At 40.3% G+C, this 18,909-nt stretch overlaps 1 protein-coding gene across 4 annotated transcripts in view; it reads left to right on the forward strand.

Moving 5' to 3' along the window:
* The window catches only part of PLS3 (plastin 3), a 79,532-nt gene that overhangs the window by 33,783 nt on the left and 26,840 nt on the right, over positions 1-18,909 (forward strand). For 3 of the 4 annotated variants that reach the window (XM_026478861.4, XM_044392137.3, XM_044392138.3), the window contains exons 2-3: positions 6,156-6,239; positions 8,682-8,762. In XM_026478861.4, coding sequence (XP_026334646.1) covers positions 8,690-8,762 — 73 coding nt within the window. In that variant the 5' untranslated portion in view covers positions 6,156-6,239; positions 8,682-8,689. The remainder of the gene's footprint in view (positions 1-6,155; positions 6,240-8,681; positions 8,763-18,909) is intronic. The other variant, XM_026478862.4, reaches the window with a different exon arrangement.

Below are 18,909 nucleotides of genomic sequence, written 5' to 3' on the forward strand. Positions count from 1 at the left end.
CCCCTCTAAATTTTTTTAAAGATGTTATTTATTTATTTGGGGAAAGAGAGAAAGAGAGAGCAAGCAGGGGGAGTGACAGGCAGAGGGAGAGGGAGAAGCAGACTCCATGCTGAGCAGAGAGCCCGATGTAGGACTCGATCCCAGGACCCTGAGATCACGACCTGAGCCGAAGGCAGGCGTTTAACCGACTGAGCCACCCAGGCGCCCCGAGTGTAGCCCTTCGAAAGTGGACCCTGACTTTCGGCTCCCAATCACGTCTGTCCCAAACCCCAGGCAGAGTGGTCCAACCACACAGTTTCTCCACCTCCAGAATATAACCTTCTCTTCACAACTCTGTATCTCAAATGCCTTCACCAGTGATGTCTCTCTGAGGAATCCCTACTTACGTTCTAAGATAAAGTTCAAAAGCCCTCTTTGGAAAATGTTTCCTGACCCGCACGGCTCTCACCCCACCGCTCAAGAACTAGGACTCTAACAGCATAACAGCACTAATAGTATGTCTTTGTTTTTCTGTTTCTCCCACTAGACAGTAAGGTCTTCGAGAGAAGGGGACTTTGGGCCCTAATTCCCTAAATGTACAGCACCCGGGGCAGTGCCTGGTACCCGCTAAGCCTTCAATTAAGGACTGGGTATAAGTGAATAAGTGAGTGAATAGGGTAGACAGTCAAGTTGAAATCTTCTAGAAAGTCATTTGGAAGTACAGGTGTGGAGCTTGAGTAATCATGGAAAGAGCAGGTGAGCTGTAGCTCAGTGTCGAACACCCATGTGACCTGGAGACTAGTGCTGTTGACTTACCTAACCAGGGAGGAGACGGGGCGGCAGTTTCTGTTGGTACAGGTTAAGTATGTGAAGTGTGGGTGTTCCAGAGCGCTGCCTGATTTGGACAAAGGAAGGTGACAGATACACCCCTTCTTGTTGACCGCTGTTGAATTATTCACCCATAGCTGTGGCTGTGGGTTTTTTTTTTCATCGATTGTGAAACAATGTATTCTTCCATGTTTTGTCCACCCTTCGTTGCTCTCTCCTACTCCTTCGCCATGCGAGCTTAAATATATGTTGCCAAATCTCTGATTTCAGTAACCAGCCTGGCTTTCCCAGTCGTATTTACCTGGCCTGCTAGTAGCTGAGATAAAGCCTCCAGTTCAATATCGCCTGCCTTTATCTTATAGTTCCCTTTCAGTTGCCAGAAAAAGAAATAACAGAGTTCACAATTAACTCCCGATTATCCACAGATGAGTTTCCCAGCGTGTGTACCCTGCCTCCCGCCCCATGTGCTGCTGCTGAATGACAAAGATTAGTAAACAGATTATTCGGTCGGCTGCATTCCTCCAGTGAATCGCTGTAGGGGGTGAAAACAGGCACCCCTCCTCTCCCATCAAATACCTTTCAGAATTTTTGACGGAGAGTTTCAGGTAGTTAGTTGTAGGTACACCTTTCTCAGCAAAGATTTGTGTTCAGGGTTTGAGTGTAGTTAAATGAGCCCGTGGAGTGGTTTCATAATTGCTGCATTGTTAGTCAAACTCTGTAATTAGGGATGACTTCATTGGCCTAAGATTTCTCTATGGGTGACGCCCTGAATTCAGACCCAGTCGTACACCATATCCTTTTATGAAAAAGCCAACAAACAAGGTTTTGTTTGCTTTTTGTTTTATTCTCTTTTTTGAAAATCTGTTTTCCTTTGTCTCAGATGTTTAGGGAGAGAGAGGATCTGTGTTTTGTTTTGGTTTGGGTTTTTTCCTGCCTCTTTCCCTTTAGAGAGGAGGCAGGCCTAGGAGTGAGGGAGGAAACAGAATTTGGGACAGATTGAAGTGCTTTGCAGATGAGAAAATTCAGAAAAATGCAGAGACCCTGGGAGCTTTTACTTTTGATTAGTATTTCATTTGGCTACATTTAAATGGAAGGAAGATATATTTCTGTGTTGTTTTGTTAATATCAGCATGCTTCCTCTGTCTCTCTCTCTCTGTTTCTCTGTCTCTCTCTCCCATGTAAATAAAGTTCACTTTTGTGGGAAGACAGACTGGGGGAAAGGACGGAATTCAAAAGTCAGACTTTCTTTTGGCCTGTCAGTCACATGCTGTGAACTTGAAGTTAAACTTTTATTCGGCAAGCAAATTTTGCTTTTTACCTCTTTACCTTTTATTTTTCATCACTGATTTTTTTTTAATGTGCAGATTGGGAGGAATATGATAATATTGACAAGCTGTTAGTGATTTTTAAAAGTGGTCCCAAAATACTTGAAGTAAAATTTGCATTTTTGAAAATATCTCCTGGCCACTCTCAAGTTGTAGTTAGAAACTGGCCTTAATGAAGGAGCCAGATTGAGTCATGGGTGAAAAGTGGCTGACAGGTTTTCGTAGGGCCCATCCTTCTTAAATTACTTTGACTAAAGGCTTATAATTTTTATGTACGCAGGACATCTTTATACTCTGGAGTCAGTAATTATAGGGCAAATGGAAAAACTTTTCATACACCCCATTTAAAAGGTTCTTACTAGGACTTATGCTTATTTTTATGTAGCCTCTCCTAACTACTTAGACATTCATTTATTCCCCCATTTTCTGTTTGTTTGTTTGTTTGTTTGTTTGTTAAAAAGATTTTATTTATGTATTTGAAAGAGAGAGCACAATCAGGGATGGGGGTTGTGGGGCAGAGGGAGAAGGAGACGAAGACGCAGACTCTGACATGGAGGCCGATGCTGGGGATCCAGACCCGAGCCAAAGGCAGATGCCCAACCAGCTGAGCCACCCAGGCGCCCCTCTCCATTTTCTTTCATTGAGGATTTGAAGTTACTGTATAACATTGTATAGTTTACAGCGTGCCTTCACATATGCCATCCTTAATCTTCATGAGGACCCTGGGGAAGGAAGTATTATTGCTGCTATTTTCAAATGACTAGACGGGCCAGATGAAATAAACTTGCTCATGGACACACTGCTAGGGAAGAGCAGAACCGTGGTTTCCATCTTGCCGTTACAACACCCCACGACCTTGAGTGAGGAACAACGATAGCCCCATGTACAGGGCAGTAATGATGTCAAATCCTCAGTTTTGCTTCGTAAGCCCCAGTCTAGGATGTTAGAGTTGCTTTGAGAGAAGGCCCTAAAGTACAACGAATGCCTCAGGAAGAAGAATAGAGCATCTGTAATTTTAATTTGTAAGATTTTCATTTTTTAAAATCTTCATTTAAAAAATCTACTGGCAGTCTTAACTAAATTACTTAAATGGGATGTTTTTTTCCCCAAGATAGTACTTAATTACTTCATTTCCTTAAAGATACCATCAAATACCTACTAGTAGTTTTAAGAAAAAAAACTTTTTTTTTTTTAAGATTTTATTTATTTATTTGACAGAGAGAGAGATAGCCAGCGAGAGAGGAAACACAAGCAGGGGGAGTGGGAGAGGAAGAAGCAGGCTCCCAGCGGAGGAGCCTGATGCGGGGCTCGATCCCATAACGCCAGGATCACGCTCTGAGCCGAATGCAGACGCTTAAAGACTGAGCCACCCAGGCGCCCCAGAAAAAATCCTTTTTTTATTCATTAATGCATTACATAAGCTACTTTAAAAATTGTGACTTTTGGGACGCCTTGGTGGCCCAGTGGGTTAAGCTTTCTGCTCAGGTCATGATCCCGGGGTCCTGGGATCGAGCCCCGCATCGGGCTCCCTGGTCAGCAGGAAGCCTGTTTCTCCCTCTCTCTCTGCCTGCTCTGCCAGCTCTGCCACCAGCTCTCCCTACTTGTGCGCTTTCTCCTTCTCTCAGACAAATAAATACAATCTTTAAAAAAAATTGTGACTTTTATCAACTAAAGCATCTATTGTGAGGCTTTTAAATTTGATTTTGTATTTCTTAGATTTAACTCAGGTGCCTCAGGGTAGTGTTTACTTCAAATAATTATAAATAAATGAAATTGAGTTTATTTAAGCAAGAGACTCCTAAATTCAGCTGTTCTGTTATCCTGGACCAACTTGCCTGGAAATGTTGTTTTGGGGATATATGCATATTCCGGTTCTTTTTATTCTTCTTTGGATGTGCCTCCTGAAGTCTCCTGGGAGTTATAGGTGCTGTTGGGGAGAAAACAGTTTTGCTTCTGCCCTTTTAGATTCTTTGGCAGGTCTAATTAAATTGACATGAGACAGATTAACACAACAGTTGAATAACCTGCATACCTCCTGTATCCATGGGAGAGACCCAGGAAAACTGAGTAACTCCCTAAAATGGCTGAAGCCACCACCTTAAATACCACTTTCAGCTAAAGACAAAAGAAGATGCTGGGGGTGGGGAGTCAGTTATGGGAGGTGACCAGGAAAAGCACAGTAAACAACAGTGAGCTTGTTATGCAGATTTAAGATTATGCCTTCCTCTATTAATAAGAGTTTCTAGAGATTTAGATAGTCTCTTCCTGTTAGAGCACGGAGACACTCGGACAAATGGAGATTTCCCTTATGAATGTAAATATTTCATACAAAAGGTTAACTTAGTTTTCAGAGCTTTACCTGGGTTTGCTATTTCATAAAAATAGCCAGCTTAAGATAATCAATATGCCAAAGAGGCATATTTTGGGGTGGCATATTTTGTTCCCCTTCAGTGTAAAAGAAGTCACTTTAGGCTTTCATCAAGACAATTAGACAGGGGGACGGCTGGGTGGCTTAGTCCGTTAAGTTAAGCATCTGACTTCGGCTCAGGTCATGACCTCTGGGTTGTGGGCATTGGGCGTCCTGCTCAGTGGGGAGTCTGTTTCTCCCTTTCCCTCTGCACCCCCTCCCACTAATGCGTGTGCATGCACGCACTCTTTCAAATAAATAAAATTTTTTAAAAAAGACAATTAGGAATAAGAAGAGAAAAAACTTGAAAGTCTATTTTGAGGTTTTTTTAATGCTGCACTATATTGATTTTTAAAATTTTTATTTCTGAAGTATAGTTGACATACAATGATTAGTTTCAGCTGTACAGCATAGTGGTTCGACAGTTCTATACATTGCTCAATACTCAGCTCCGTAAGTGTAGTTACCGTCTCTATTAATATCTTTTTCAGTAAATGGTTGCCTTGAAATCATTTCTGTGAGATCCAAGCATTTCCTAATTCTGTAGGAAGAACAAAAGTACTTCTTTCCTGGCCTATCTGAAAAGAAATTAATAATCTTTAAAGTCTCCAGAGGCTTTTCCCTTCTATACGTTTATTGCAGCCGCTAATCCCCTTTGTGTCAAATTATAATTATTTATATGTTGCCTTCCCCAGATTATAAATTCCTTGAGGGCAGGAACTAGGCATATAACAGATGCCTAAACTATTGGTAAAATTGTGTGAGGGTAGAGGTGTGTGTCTGTGTTGGGGAGGAATATGAAGAAGAGGGAAAGAGGTTCCTGCCCTAATCTGCCCCGCCCTGCCTGTAAAGAGGAGAAGGGGGGGAGGGTTTAGTCAGCAGGGTTGAAGGGTTGGGCAGGAGAGGGAGCTGTGTCTAGAACCATCTTTGTCTAATGCTCTTTCATAAAGAAGGGATATGGTAGTATGAGAATAAAATCACTTGTCTTTTTTTTTTTAAACTCACATACTTTAGATCATTACTGATGTACAAACTGCCCAAACTGTAAAGGACCTTTAGAGACAAAGGAGAGGCCACATGTTTTGGATTTTCTGAGATGGTCTCACTTTCAAATTTTGTGTGCCATTGTTCTACATGGTATGGTTCATGGGAATGGTTAATAATTTCGTATTGAAAATGTTACTATTTTGGGGCGCCTGGGTGGCTCAGTTATTAAGCGTCTGCCTTTGGCCCAGGGTGTGATCCCAGGGTCCTGGGACCGAGCCCCGCATCAGGCTCCTCCGCTGGGAGGCTGCTTCTTCCTCTCCCACTCCCCCTGCTTGTGTTCCCTCTCCCACTAGCTGCCTCTCTCTCTGTCAAATAAAATCTTTAAAAAATAAAAAAATAATTTAAAAAAAAGAAAATATTACTACTTAAAACTTGCATAAAGAAAATTGGAGTAAATCCTATAGAGTATGTTTGTAATCAGAAGTGTTAAGCATCATAATAGTAAAATAAAGGATACTTTTTTAAAGTATTACCATTAGATTACAGTTTAACATGAAAAATAGCTTTTTACTCTTCATTTTTAAAATGCCTACTTCGTATCTTACTGAAGATCTTTCTTTACTTTCTAGAGCCTCAGACTGCTCTGAAAGGTGACTTACCCACCTAACCTACTGAGAAGTGTGTCCCTCTTTGGTGACATTTTAACATCATAGGTAAGAAAAGTTTATGAAGAAGCAAATTCTGTTTTCTGTTTTTTCAAAGTCCTCTTTTTGGGACGCCTGGATGGCTCAGTCGGTCCAGCGTCTGCTGTAAGCTTGGGTCATGATCTCAGGGTCCTGGGATGGAGTCTCATGTTGGGCTCCCTGCTCTGTTGGAAGTCTGCTTCTCCTTCTGCCCCTACCCCCACTTATGCTCTCTCTCTCTAGCTCTCTCTCTCAAATAAATAAATAAAATCTTTTAAAATGTAAAATAAAATTAAAAAGATAGAAGTCTGTTTTTGGTGCGCCTGGTTGGCTCTGCCAGTGAAGTGTGTGACTCTTGATCTCAGGGTCACGAGTTCAAGCCCCACGTTGGGGTTGGAGCTTACTTAATAAAAAATAATAATAATAAAATGTTAAAAATAAATAAGTAAATAAAAGTCTTTTTACTTAATTTTTGAAAATACCAGTCATTAGAAATGTGTATTGCATTGTGGTGGAAACATTAAATCAATCATATGGTTGATTTAAAATATCCCAGGGGTTTGAGAAAGCTGAATTTGAATTCCAGTTTCACGGTCCCTCTGAACCTAAGTTATCTTATAAGAAAAAAGAGGAGAATATTTACCTCCTAAGGCTGTTGTCAGGGTTCAGGGAATTAATACAAATATGAATTTAATATAGTGCTTGGCACGTGGTTGTCGAATGGATGAATTTAGTAAAGAGCTGTTTTATCAAGTGCCTACTATGTGCCTGGGACTGTGATAAGTCCCAGAGAGAACAGCTATGGCTGTGAAAAAGACAGGTGTAGCCCAGCTCTCTCTTGATGAGTTGTTGAGTAGTTTTTTAACTATTGACAAAAATTTCTAAAAGGGGTAAATACACAATCTCAAATTCGTGTTTTGTATAGAACATGAAATGTAACATAGAGTACTTTTTTTGAAAGAGTAACACATTTGAGGCCGTGAAACTATCCTGTAGATCCCTGTCATGATGTATTTGTCCAAACCCACAGAATATATAGCACCATGAATGAACTCGAAGGTAAACCATGGAGTTTGGTGAGTACGATGTGTCAGTGTAGGTTCATCGATCATCGCAAAGGAGCCTCGTCTGCAGGGGGGTGTTCATAGCGGGGTAGGGTGTGTGTGAGGACTGAAATCTCTGTACTTCCCGCTCGGTTTTGCTGTGAACCTAAAAGTGTTCTATAAAAGTAAAGTCCTCAAAAAAGATTGAAAAAGAGAAAAAGCCAAAAACAAAACAAAACAAACAAACCCAAAAAACCCAACCAAAGCCAGAGAACACGTAATCAGTTTCATGCCTTTCTGTCCAAAAATTGTTGATAAGTTTGTATTTGGGGATTACCCATTGTGAAACAGACCTCTTTTCTCTATGGCAGGGCTCAGTAAAGTTTTTCTGGAAAGGTCCAGATCATAAATGTTGTGGGCCAAGAGGCAAAATCAAGACTATTATATTGTTTTTTAAAAAGATTTTAGGGGCGCCTGGGTGGCACAGCGGTTAAGCGTCTGCCTTCGGCTCAGGGCGTGATCCCGGCATTCTGGGATCGAGCCCCACATCAGGCTCCTCCGCTATGAGCCTGCTTCTTCCTCTCCCACTCCCCCTGCTTGTGTTCCCTCTCTCGCTGGCTGTCTCTGTCTCTGTCAAATAAATAAATAAAATCTTTAAAAAAAAAAAAAAGATTTTAGTTATTATTTGAGAGAGAACATGAGAGAGCACAAGTGGTGGAGAGGGAGAAGCAGACTCCCCGCTGAGCAGAGAGCCAGATCCCAGGACCCCAGGATCATGACCTGAGCCGAAGGCAGACACTTAACCTACTGAGCCACCCAGGCACTCCTTCACATTGAATGATTTTTGAGTGACTTAATAGGAAAAAATGGTAACAATGTAAGGTGATGGATGTGCTAACTAACCTTATTGTAGTAATCATTTCATGATACATTAGTATATCAAATCATCATGTTATACACCGTAAGCTTACACACTATTATATGTCAATTATATCTCAATAAAGCTGAAAAAAATGGAAGTAGCCAGTAAGCTAGAGAGAGATAAGAGCTTAATAGAACAGTTGCATATTCTCTCAATCTTTGGTCACAAAAGGACTTTCAGTTTTCACATGAATAACCACAGATTTCTATTGTGATCTCTTTCCTGTCATTGCTAGGTACCTTGGCTCTTCCTTTGTAAAACTCTGTCCTTGAAAGGAGGATTCAGAGCTATTTTTTTTTTCTGAATAACTTCTGGTAAATAATGACTCCTCATGTGTCTGTTTTTCTTTATTATGACTTTAGCTATAAATATGGGAACACATTGAGATGGTTTTAGCAGTTTGCAGTTCTGTTTAAATTATCTCTAAGATGAGAATTTCGCAGGAATGCTTATAGTATAATCGTCACGAAAATCTTTCAGTCTTAAACCTTTCTGGTTTCTCTTTAGATCTTTAAATGGAGGAGATGGCTACCACTCAGATTTCCAAAGATGAGCTTGATGAACTCAAAGAGGCCTTTGCAAAAGTTGGTAAGTATTTTTTTTATAGCTTTAACTATAGTAAAGCCATCTTTGTTTGACCCTAATGTAGGTTAATTCTCTAAAATATATGAATGGTTAATCACAAACCTTAGGGCAGGATAGTTAAAATCAATGGGATAAAGTTTTAGAAACTACACTTTAAACTGTTATTTCTAAATACATCTATCTACTATGGTCAAAGGTCTTTAGTCTAGGATACTAGTTCTTAACGTGGGGCGGGGGGTGGGGAGGGGGTGCCGTGGCTCCTGAAAACTGTGGACAAATTTTGTGTTGTTATTGTATTGTGAGTCATATTTTTCTGAGGAGAGGATCTGGAGCTTTCACCATATTCTCAGAGGGATGTGTGACCCGTGAAAATATTAGATGATGATTAGGTGATGTTTTACCTTTGCCTCCTTAGCTTGGCTTTATTGCCTTTTCCATGGATCTTCTGTGCCTTTGGATAATGCAGCCCCTTCTGCCTTCTCACGTTACATTCTAGTATCAGCATTCGATGGGAAGACTTAGCATTGCCGTTTGGTTTTTCCTTAAACCTCACTGAACGTGTCTTAGAATTTAGCAGCTATGGAAGCAGTTTATAGTATTTACATTCCAAATTTCAGTGCTCAGGTCAAGTCAATAGAAGCTAGTGAGAAAGCAGGGTAAGAACTGACTACTGGTGCATGTACTCCCATGAGTCAACGTGGGCTTAGAGAGATAAACTACTATTTGGTATCTCCCCGATGAAAAGGTATAAAGTTAGGTCATAATGATTTGTTATTTAAATCAGACTTGATTCTTTGACCTGCATTGCGAATCGCATTAATGAAAAGTAAGGAAGTGTACATCTCTATTCCCATACGTCCATGACCAGCATTTTCTGTGAAGGCATTTAGTAAGTAACAGCCTGCCTTGGGAAGAATAATGACCACCCGATCCCCACCCCCCAACCAAAGTGACTATTCACAATCTCATCAGAATTCTAAGTAGAAAAAAATGGGTAGGCCTGAATCTAACACATTTTTCTGTGTGTGTCGGGGGTGGGGGGGGGGAAGCAGTCTATTCACTGGCCACAGATACTACCTGCTGTAAGAAAGAGCACTACCCAGGCTGATACAAGATTGATTACGAGAAAACAGCAGGTGAATTCTTGGCTGCAAGATTTTTTAAATCTCACGACTCTGTAGAAATAGCCTTATCAGAATTGTTTTAGGATTGCATATCCTTTGAACCTTCCTTTTTTTTCTTATAATCCTCTCTCAGTGTCGGGGACAGCCTAATTTATTTGTTGATGAATAGAAGTTTGGGGAGGACCAGGACTTACTATGGCCATTATTGAATCTTCAAGGCCTCGCTTCCTCAAAAAAAAAAAAAAAAAAGTTTATTGTTGAATACAGGCCTTGTTCTCATGGGAAGCATCTTGGAAATAATTGTGTGCAATATCTTTTTAAAATGTAAAGCTATTCAAGTATGGTTTACTTGACAGAACTGGAATACACTCTTCAGTAAAAGAGCTTCATTGCTCCTTACAAGCTTTAATGATATGAAGAAGGGTTCACCAGTTGTCTCCATGGAGGAACCATGGAGTTAAATTGCCCTAAGTCAGGGATCAGTTAGAGCTTGGACTGCAAGAAAGGGTCATCATAGAACTACTGTCTTATTTTAAATCCTGTATCTTGGAGGGGTTAGGGTAGACAAAAGAGATTCCCAAAGGCAGATTAGACTGTACGTGCTATTGATGTCCCTAACAGGCTTATATTCGTTCCTAAAATACGCAGTCTCTCATTGCTCTATATGCTGTAAGTAGAAATTCGGGAGCCCCCAGTTTCTGCCTGCTCTGCATATTATTCAGTATCTCACCGGGCGTTACTCGCATGTTAGGGTCGCAATCAATATTTAATTGACTGAATCCAAGGAATTACACGTAATCTTTTCACTTACTGAGACTTTGTCATTATCCACTGTAAACTAAAAGGGCCTTTGTTATGACGATTTTCATCATGGTGGAATTTATTGCCAGAGGTTTTGGCCATCACATTGTAGCACATAAAATTTATATATATTTTTTTCAGCATAATAAAGGCTTGTATGGAGTCTGTCTTTTAGAAAAGTGTTTAAAGACCCAGCTGAATCTTTTGATTTTTCCTTTAAAATCTTTGTAGTTTGTAGTTATTAGTTACGGAGCCCTGAGGCAACTGTCAAAGGTGTTACAGAAATCTTTTTTTTTTTTTTTTTTTTATTCAGGGAAACTTGGTTTGAAAAACAAGCTCTAGAACTTACTTTCCTGTCAAGGACAATTCTTTCTTATTGGTGGGGGGAGGGCAGGGAGGACCACTTTGTCTCTGTTCAGTTGTGACAAAATATGGAAATCATTATGTGATTTTTCCCATCTATTAACAATAATAGCCTTGATTATCTCTTTAGAAATTCAGCAAAATCATAGTGTGTGAGGAAAATCTCTGTAATTACTGCTAACCATAGGTTTTGTCCAATCAATTAATAGTGCTTTGAAATTCTCTTTACTAGCAATAAATCGAGTATTAAGATTTAAAGTTCTCCTTTCACTCACTTTCTGCACCTGCTTAGTGGTAAGCTCCAAGCAATATATTTTCATCTAATTATTTTAATTTTCTCAACATTTGTTTCTAGTATTTCCCACTGGGATAGCAGAAGCCTTGGCTCTCTTTTTTCCCCCTACTTCATAATGTTCCCGTTTTAATTTAAATGCTGCATAAGTTCTTTCTAAAGAAGAATAAATAAAACTTTCAGAACACATGGGAAGTAAATATTTTACCACCTAGAAAATGTCTTCTACGTTCTGAGAATTTACTCTTGTTATGGAAGCTGGAAGTCATTTGCATGATTACTTGTCATAAAGATAAATTCATGTATGTAAATCTTTTCAGATTGGCTTTAGTCCTGTAAACACTGACATCTGACTTTTTTCTCCTAAGCAGTTGCTACTGAGCTTTAAAAGAAAACACAAATTCAGCACTTTTGAAAGAAAAGAGTAACGGGGTTTTGTAAATGACTGGGAATACTGTGGGTATAGTCCTTTGTGGCTCCCCACCAAACAAAGTAAAAAAAATTTTGGTTATGGTGATTTTCTCCTCTCAGGAAGTTGACTTGTTTCAAATTACTTGATATTCTGTAGTACATAAAAACCACATCAGGATGATGCCACAAAAGGCACACAGTGGTTTAGTTTAATTTACTTTTAGTATTCAATAAAAACTACACCAGTGCATATGTGTTTAATTATGACTTAAAAAAAGAAAACCTAGAGGCCAGCCCAAAAAATAAACTAACCAGTGCTATTTCACTGAGCCGTCTGGTTAATTATCAGTGGAATATTAGAGGCGAAGGTCTTGGGAGGGTCTGCAAGCCCTGTTTTGGTGGCGTGGAAGGTAGAAGTACGCATGTGTGGGTGGGTAGGCTTCAGAGCACGAGCGCACGTGTGTGAGGATGTGCTCATGTGAGCGTGTGTGTGTGTATTTTTAAAGTGGGAGAGTGGCAGCAGGTGGGAACTGGTGGCCAAAGTTGCTGGAAATTTTGCATTGGAAAAAGATCGATAGACAACATTTTTGACTGCCTGGTTTCAGCCTGCTAATCTTGCCCAGCCTTCAGCCATCCCTGACCTCCACCTTTGAGGAGCCACAAGTGGGACGAACTCTTAGGTAGCGACCTCACTTCTGCCCTGAGCTGGGACTCATTAAACTGCCTCTTCTATTTGCCGGAATGAGCTACCTCAAAAGGTACAAGCTGTGAAGGGCAAAACTCATGTTTAGTGAAGCATCTGGAGATGTTTAGCGGCTGCCTTTGCTGACGTTTAAATGCCTAATGAAAGCTCGACTTTACTGCTTAGATCTCAGGATGGACTATAATCTAAATTCTTCTGCACGAGTCTTTTGGCTGAGTCTTCTAAATCAATACTTCGTGTGCTTTCACGGGCATTCAAGATCATGTATGTGCGCGCACGTGTGGAAATCCATTACCGTTAGACACGTAGATTCCTTTTGTCATTATTATTTTTTTTAGCGCGAAAATGTTGTGGGATACATTGGTTAAACTAAATGGAACTTTTAAACCCAGCTTTTCTGAAAGGGTGGGCATCTGTACTTGATTGGTTTTCTTCTTTAGGTCCTAATGCGCACTATCCGTGATGGGTGAGTAGAGAGGTTGCATGTGTATTACAGATGAGGACGCACATATGCAACCTCTTTATAAGGAGAGACACTGGATTTAGACAGATTCAAGGATGGTTAAAGCAACACACACACACACACACACACACACACACAACGTGGGGGTCAAAGGAAATTCCCGTCTTCCTTACTGTCGGATTTAAAAGACGAACTAGCACCCCAAAAGATGCATTCGAAGTGATAGATTGCGCCTCACACCACCTGGACATGGGCAGTGCAAAAGAGCTAAAATCAAAACCACTTGAATTCTGGCTCAGCTTTCTCCAGACAAGTACTTAAAATAGCTTAAATAACAGGATGCAAGGGGAGGGAAAACATTTCCTTTTAAGGATATGCATTCTTGGTGTGATTCAAACTTCTGCAGGAACACGGCTGTATAATAAGTTTATTTACTTTAAGGTTACTTGGGGGAGGGTGTTGAGAGAGTTAACTGGCATTTAAACTAATACTTGGTACAAGAGCATAATGGGGTTTAAGACAGAATGCAGATGTGACCCCTACATGTGTCATCAGAGAGAGAGAGAGACACAGAGACAGAGTGACAGACAGAATCTGTTGTTACAAACAGTTGGTTTCCTTTCGCTGAATCCAGTAGTCAATATGAAAGGCCTCTCGGGCACAGCACTGGGAGCCTGTTAGTGATTTTTTTTTTTAAGTGTAGTGATTTTTCTTTAAAAAGAAGAACACTTGGTCAATGGACTGAATATTTAGCTGTTTACTTTCTGCGGGAACTTTGTTCAGCGGGGAGGTGTGGAGTTTCTTTTTTCCTGCCCTTTGTTAATGTTGACTCCTACTGACCATATTTTCTGGACCCCAAAGTTGAGACTTGCTTGCACAGAAGCATTAAGAATGCTCTAGGTAGTATAGGCGGTATGATAACATCTACCTTATCAGGTGGTTGAAAATAGGAGTCTTCGAAATGCAGAACCTGTCCGACCCCACGCCGATGTGTAGTTAACGAAGACGTGGCAAATGAGCCAGAAAGGGCTTCCAGAATATTGGCAGCTTTAATGAGAAAATAGAGGGCTGCCATTATGCCAGGACACTGGGATGTTTCCAGTCGTTAAAACTGTTTTCAATCTAGGTCTGTGTTTTTTGGGTCAGTTTATTATTAAATTCTCCATGTTTGTGTCAAAACTCCGAATAGAAAAAGATCACTGCCAGACCTGGTTTTGGGCTCCTGGTTAATAATATCACCACTAAGATGGAAGCTTTCTAAAATGCCATTAAGCTATCTCATTTTCTGGCTTTCCAAGCACAGCATATTAGATCTCTGATAATAGTTAAAGGATGTGTGTGTGTGTGTGTGTGTGTGTGTGTGTGTGTGTGTATATTTTGGCGGGGGATTGGAAATAAAATTAGCATAAAACTCTTTAAAAATAATTGCACCCTATTTTGTCTTTCAAGTACTTTTCCAGCTGGGAGATTTTGTAAAATTAATTGCAAGCTGCCTTTTTAGGCTCCCTCTGCCTTTTTATTGAAATTGAAATTGTTGTCTTCAAAAAGATATGATTTAGGAGTTCTAAGAAAGGCTGGCTATAATTTACTAGGACTAACACTAAAATGTCTTTGATTACGGGAGGTAGTATGGGCTCGATCTGCTGATAAAATATGGGAAAATAGCAGAGTAGGTAAAACTTTTAAAATATGTAAAACTAGGTGCATATGTTCAATGATTCTTTTCCCCTCTCTGGAAAGATAGAGGATAGCTAGGTATTCCAAGTGACTCCTATTTTCACAAGGATTTTAAAGCCACAGTTTCAAGTACGAACCAGAGAGAGTCCCTCCGATGAATTTCGGTATCTTTGGTATCTAGCTCAGTGCCTACCCCAGAGGCTGCAGAGCTTGCCTTCCGCCAAACCAGTGCACACAGTATTTCTTGATACAGACAAAGCAGGTTTCTACATTTAGAACAGGAGAACTCCTGACCTGACAGCCATCACTGCTTGTCTACTTGGGTACTCCTCAGTGGGTGTGTTCACTTAGAAAACCAAATTACAGATCTGAAGGCTGCCGGGTGGGGACAGGATTAGAACAAAGGGAATGAGATTGAATGTTATTTAAGGGATATTTCTGTCGTTATGGTTTCCTGGTGAATTGCCATTCGGTCTTTTAGTGCTATTTCTGGACTTTTTCCTTATTGTTTGTTTAATTCTGTGTTTAAAATGCTCCTTAGATTAGGGCATTCTTTTCCTGGTTAATACCTGAGAATCAATGGTCCTACAAAAATTGTTTTTTCCCATCGCTTGTTATATGCAAGGTACTGGGCTAGGTATTGGGGTGGAGATCAAAGATTCAGAAGAGTCTCTGCCAAGAGATTTGCAACCTAATAAGGAAGATTGCTGTGTACTGACCAAGTCTTCCTCCTCCAACCCCCTTTAAAATGGTCCCATCAGTTACTAACAGCATCTGTTTATTACTACTCTTACTTCAAAATGGAGTTTCCACATGTGGTTATTTTATGTTAGTTGTATTTTAGGGTGGGTACTTCCTGGCATCTTTTAATCACATCACTGAGCTGTCTTCTAAGTAATGCCCAACAGAGGTTATTTCAGGGAAGGCTCACGCAAACGCTACTTCTCCCCATTGCCTACACCTCTATCTAAGGCTAATAAACTGCCAGTTGGACTAGACTCTGGGGGCCTTGGTCAGTTTCATGTAGTTTTGAATGCACAGTTCTCCAGTATTCATTTTAAAAATCTCTGCCTTCTGCTTCTATTCTGTCACTGAGAAATCAAAAAGGAATAATTAAACACCTGTTCTAGGCTAGGTCGAGACTGGAGTCAATCACAGATTAAATTATGCTCAGATACATCATTTCAGAAGTCAGGGTAAAGTAGAATACCTTTAAAAATATTTTTTAAGGACTTATTTATTTTAGAGAGAGAGCATGAGTGGGAGGGGCAGAAAGAGAGGGAGAGAATCGTCAAGTAGACTCCATGCTGAGTGTGGAGCCCAGTACTGGGCCCGATCCCAGGACCCTGAGATTGTGACCTGAACCAAAATCAAGAGCCAGCAGCTCAACCAACTGAGCTACCTAAGCACTCCTTAAAAATATTTTTCTATCAGAAATTGCCAAGTGGAAGAAGTTTTGATAGTAGCAAGGAATAAGTGATCTTTTCCTAAAAGATCTAAAAATGAAGGAATGTTGTATTTAGATAATGTGATGTAATAATGATCAGAATATTATTACTGTATATTTGTTTTTAGTATGTATTCTGATTTTACCTCCAATATTTTTTGAAAGTGTGTTCGTGTGTGTGCGTGTGCATGTGCGTGCATGCACGTGTGTGTGGTTTGTGACGTTTTGGCTACTCAAATTTAGAATCAGAGTGTGCTAGAGTCAAAAAGGGAACTTGGAGACCATTTGATCCAAAGGACTTATTTTACAAATGGGAAAATGAAGACCTAGAGAGGTGACTTATGCAAATCCTACGTCACATTACTCCCACTTGTATCCCTTCAGCTATGCTGTGTATCTTTCACTATGCCACACTTACACCCTAGTAACGAGCTCTATTTTAACTTTTTATTTTATTTTATTTATTTATTTTGGGGGGGGAGAGGAAGAGCAAGAACCTTAAGCAGGCTCCATGCCCAATGCCGAGCCCAACATGGGGCTTGATCTTGTGACCCTGAGATCATGGCCTGAGCTGAAATCAAGAGTCAGTCCCTTAACTGACTGAGCCACACCCACCCAGGCACCCCTCTATTTAAACTTTTTAAAGAAAATGGGAGAAATTGATTGGTTTATGCATGAAAGGAGGTATATTTAAACTCAAGAATTTCATTCATCAAAAGTTGCTAAAATCCTGCCACAGTACCATGTGGATTTCTTTGTTCTTTTTAGCAATTGCAGATGTTGCTGCTGGATTGATTTCACATATAAACACTTTACTAGTAAAGTGTTTGATGTATGGCCTTTTATTAATTCAAAGCAAAGAAAGTAAAGATGTGCCCTAGGGAAATTAAGTGCTCTTTGTCAAAGGAAATATTTGTGATTTTCAGAAGTTTGGGGTGGTTTGAGGATGATGTTTTAGAAATATAGATACTCTAATTGGTAGATTTAAATGTGCCAATTACATTTAAGAGTACTTGACTCTAGACGTATACTTCATTAAAATTAAATATAGAATTTCATCAGCCCTCAAAATATTGGGAAATGGTTTCATATAGGATATTTAATATTTTAATAGTTGACAAAAATTGGCTAATATGAATTACACTTAGAGCACACTTAGAATAAGGTCCATGGCGCTCTGCCTGCTTGTGTGCTCGCTCTCTCTCTCTCTGTGAAAGAAAAAAGAAAATCTTTAAAAAAAAAAAAAAATCCATGGGGCGCCTGGGTGGCTCAGTCAGTTAAGCGTCTGCCTTCGGCTCAGGTCATGATCCCAGGGTCTTGGGATGGAGCCCCAGGTCGGGCTCCCTGCTCAGCGGGGAGTCTGCTTCTCCCTTTCCTCCCTGCTCCCGCTCTCTCTCTATCTCTGTCCTCTGTCTCTCTCTCAAATAAATAAGCGAACCTTTAAAGGAAAAAAAAAAAAATCCAAAGTACTTTCCGTGACCTATGAGAGTATCCGTCATCAGCTCCTTGGCCTCATCCCTTACTTTCTCCTTTGTTTCCTCTGCTCAAGTCCTACTGGATCTTTGCTGTTCTCAAACCGTATCAGACACTCTTCCATTTCACAGACTTTGCATTTGCTCTTTCCTGTGCTTGAAATCTCTTCCCCCAGATAGCCACATGATTTGCTCCCTTACCTCACGTAAGTCTTCATTCAAATATAACCTTGTCAGGGGCGCCTGGGTGGCACAGCGGTTAAGCGTCTGCCTTCGGCTCAGGGCGTGATCCCAGCGTTATGGGATCGAGCCCCACATCAGGCTCCTCCGCTATGAGCCTGCTTCTTCCTCTCCCACTCCCCCTGCTTGTGTTCCCTCTCTCTGGCTGTCTCTCTCTGTCGAATAAATAAATAAAATCTTTGAAAAAAAAAAAAAAACAAATATACCCTTGTCAAAGTGGCCATCCTTGACCACTGACATTTTGAGCTGCGTATTCTGTATCGTGGGCGGGGGTCATATACGTTGTAGGGTATTTGGCAGCGCTGCAGGCTGGATGCTGGGAGCATCCTCACACCACCCCTCACCCTGGCCCCCAGTCGTGGCAAACAAAAATGTCCCCAGATGTTTCTGAAGGTTCCCTGGGGGGCCAAAGAGCCCCCAGTGTGACCCCTTTCCCTGCTTTATTTTTCATCACAGCACTTATGTTGTATTGCATTATATTATATTTTATAGTCCTATCTCACCTTATATGTTATTTGCTTAGTAGTTGTCGTTAAACTGTGCGCTCGCAGACAGCAGACTTCTCTTTTGTTGGTGGCAGCGTCCCCGATTCCCAGAACGGTACCCAGTACGGTTTTAAAGTAACGCGTCAAATAGATGAATTTCACAATGCATTTTCTGGAACAATGCTGTGGTTATCTTGAGTCATTTCTCTATTGAGGTTGTATCCTTTTATTATAATAATTAAATTTATGTATGAAATTCAGTGGGGACCTAAGGAATAAAAGGTATTATTGAACAGTAGGTATTTGAAATTGCTGGTGAAAGTCCAATTTTCTTTACTTAAAAAAATATGCCCGAGTGATTACAACACTCAGGATGTTAGCCCTGTTTCCCAGTAAATTAACTTCTGGTCATTGATCAGTTTTTTTCCCATTTTTAAAAGTCTCAGGCTAAGCATCATCAGCACTTAAGATACATACTCCATTAGAACTGTCCTAGCATAAAAATAAAAAGGTTATTTATAGAGTCATGGTAAACATTTGCATTACTCAGGACTGCATTTATTTTTATGAACTCTGTATTTGTCTTAGATTAATGTTTATTTACATTAGCACTTGAAAAAAATGGCACTGAAGATGGTAGTTTAATTTCAGGTGTGCTTTGTAATATAATCA

This window comes from Ursus arctos, chromosome X (assembly GCF_023065955.2).
Source record: "Ursus arctos isolate Adak ecotype North America chromosome X, UrsArc2.0, whole genome shotgun sequence".
NCBI lineage: Eukaryota > Metazoa > Chordata > Mammalia > Carnivora > Ursidae > Ursus > Ursus arctos.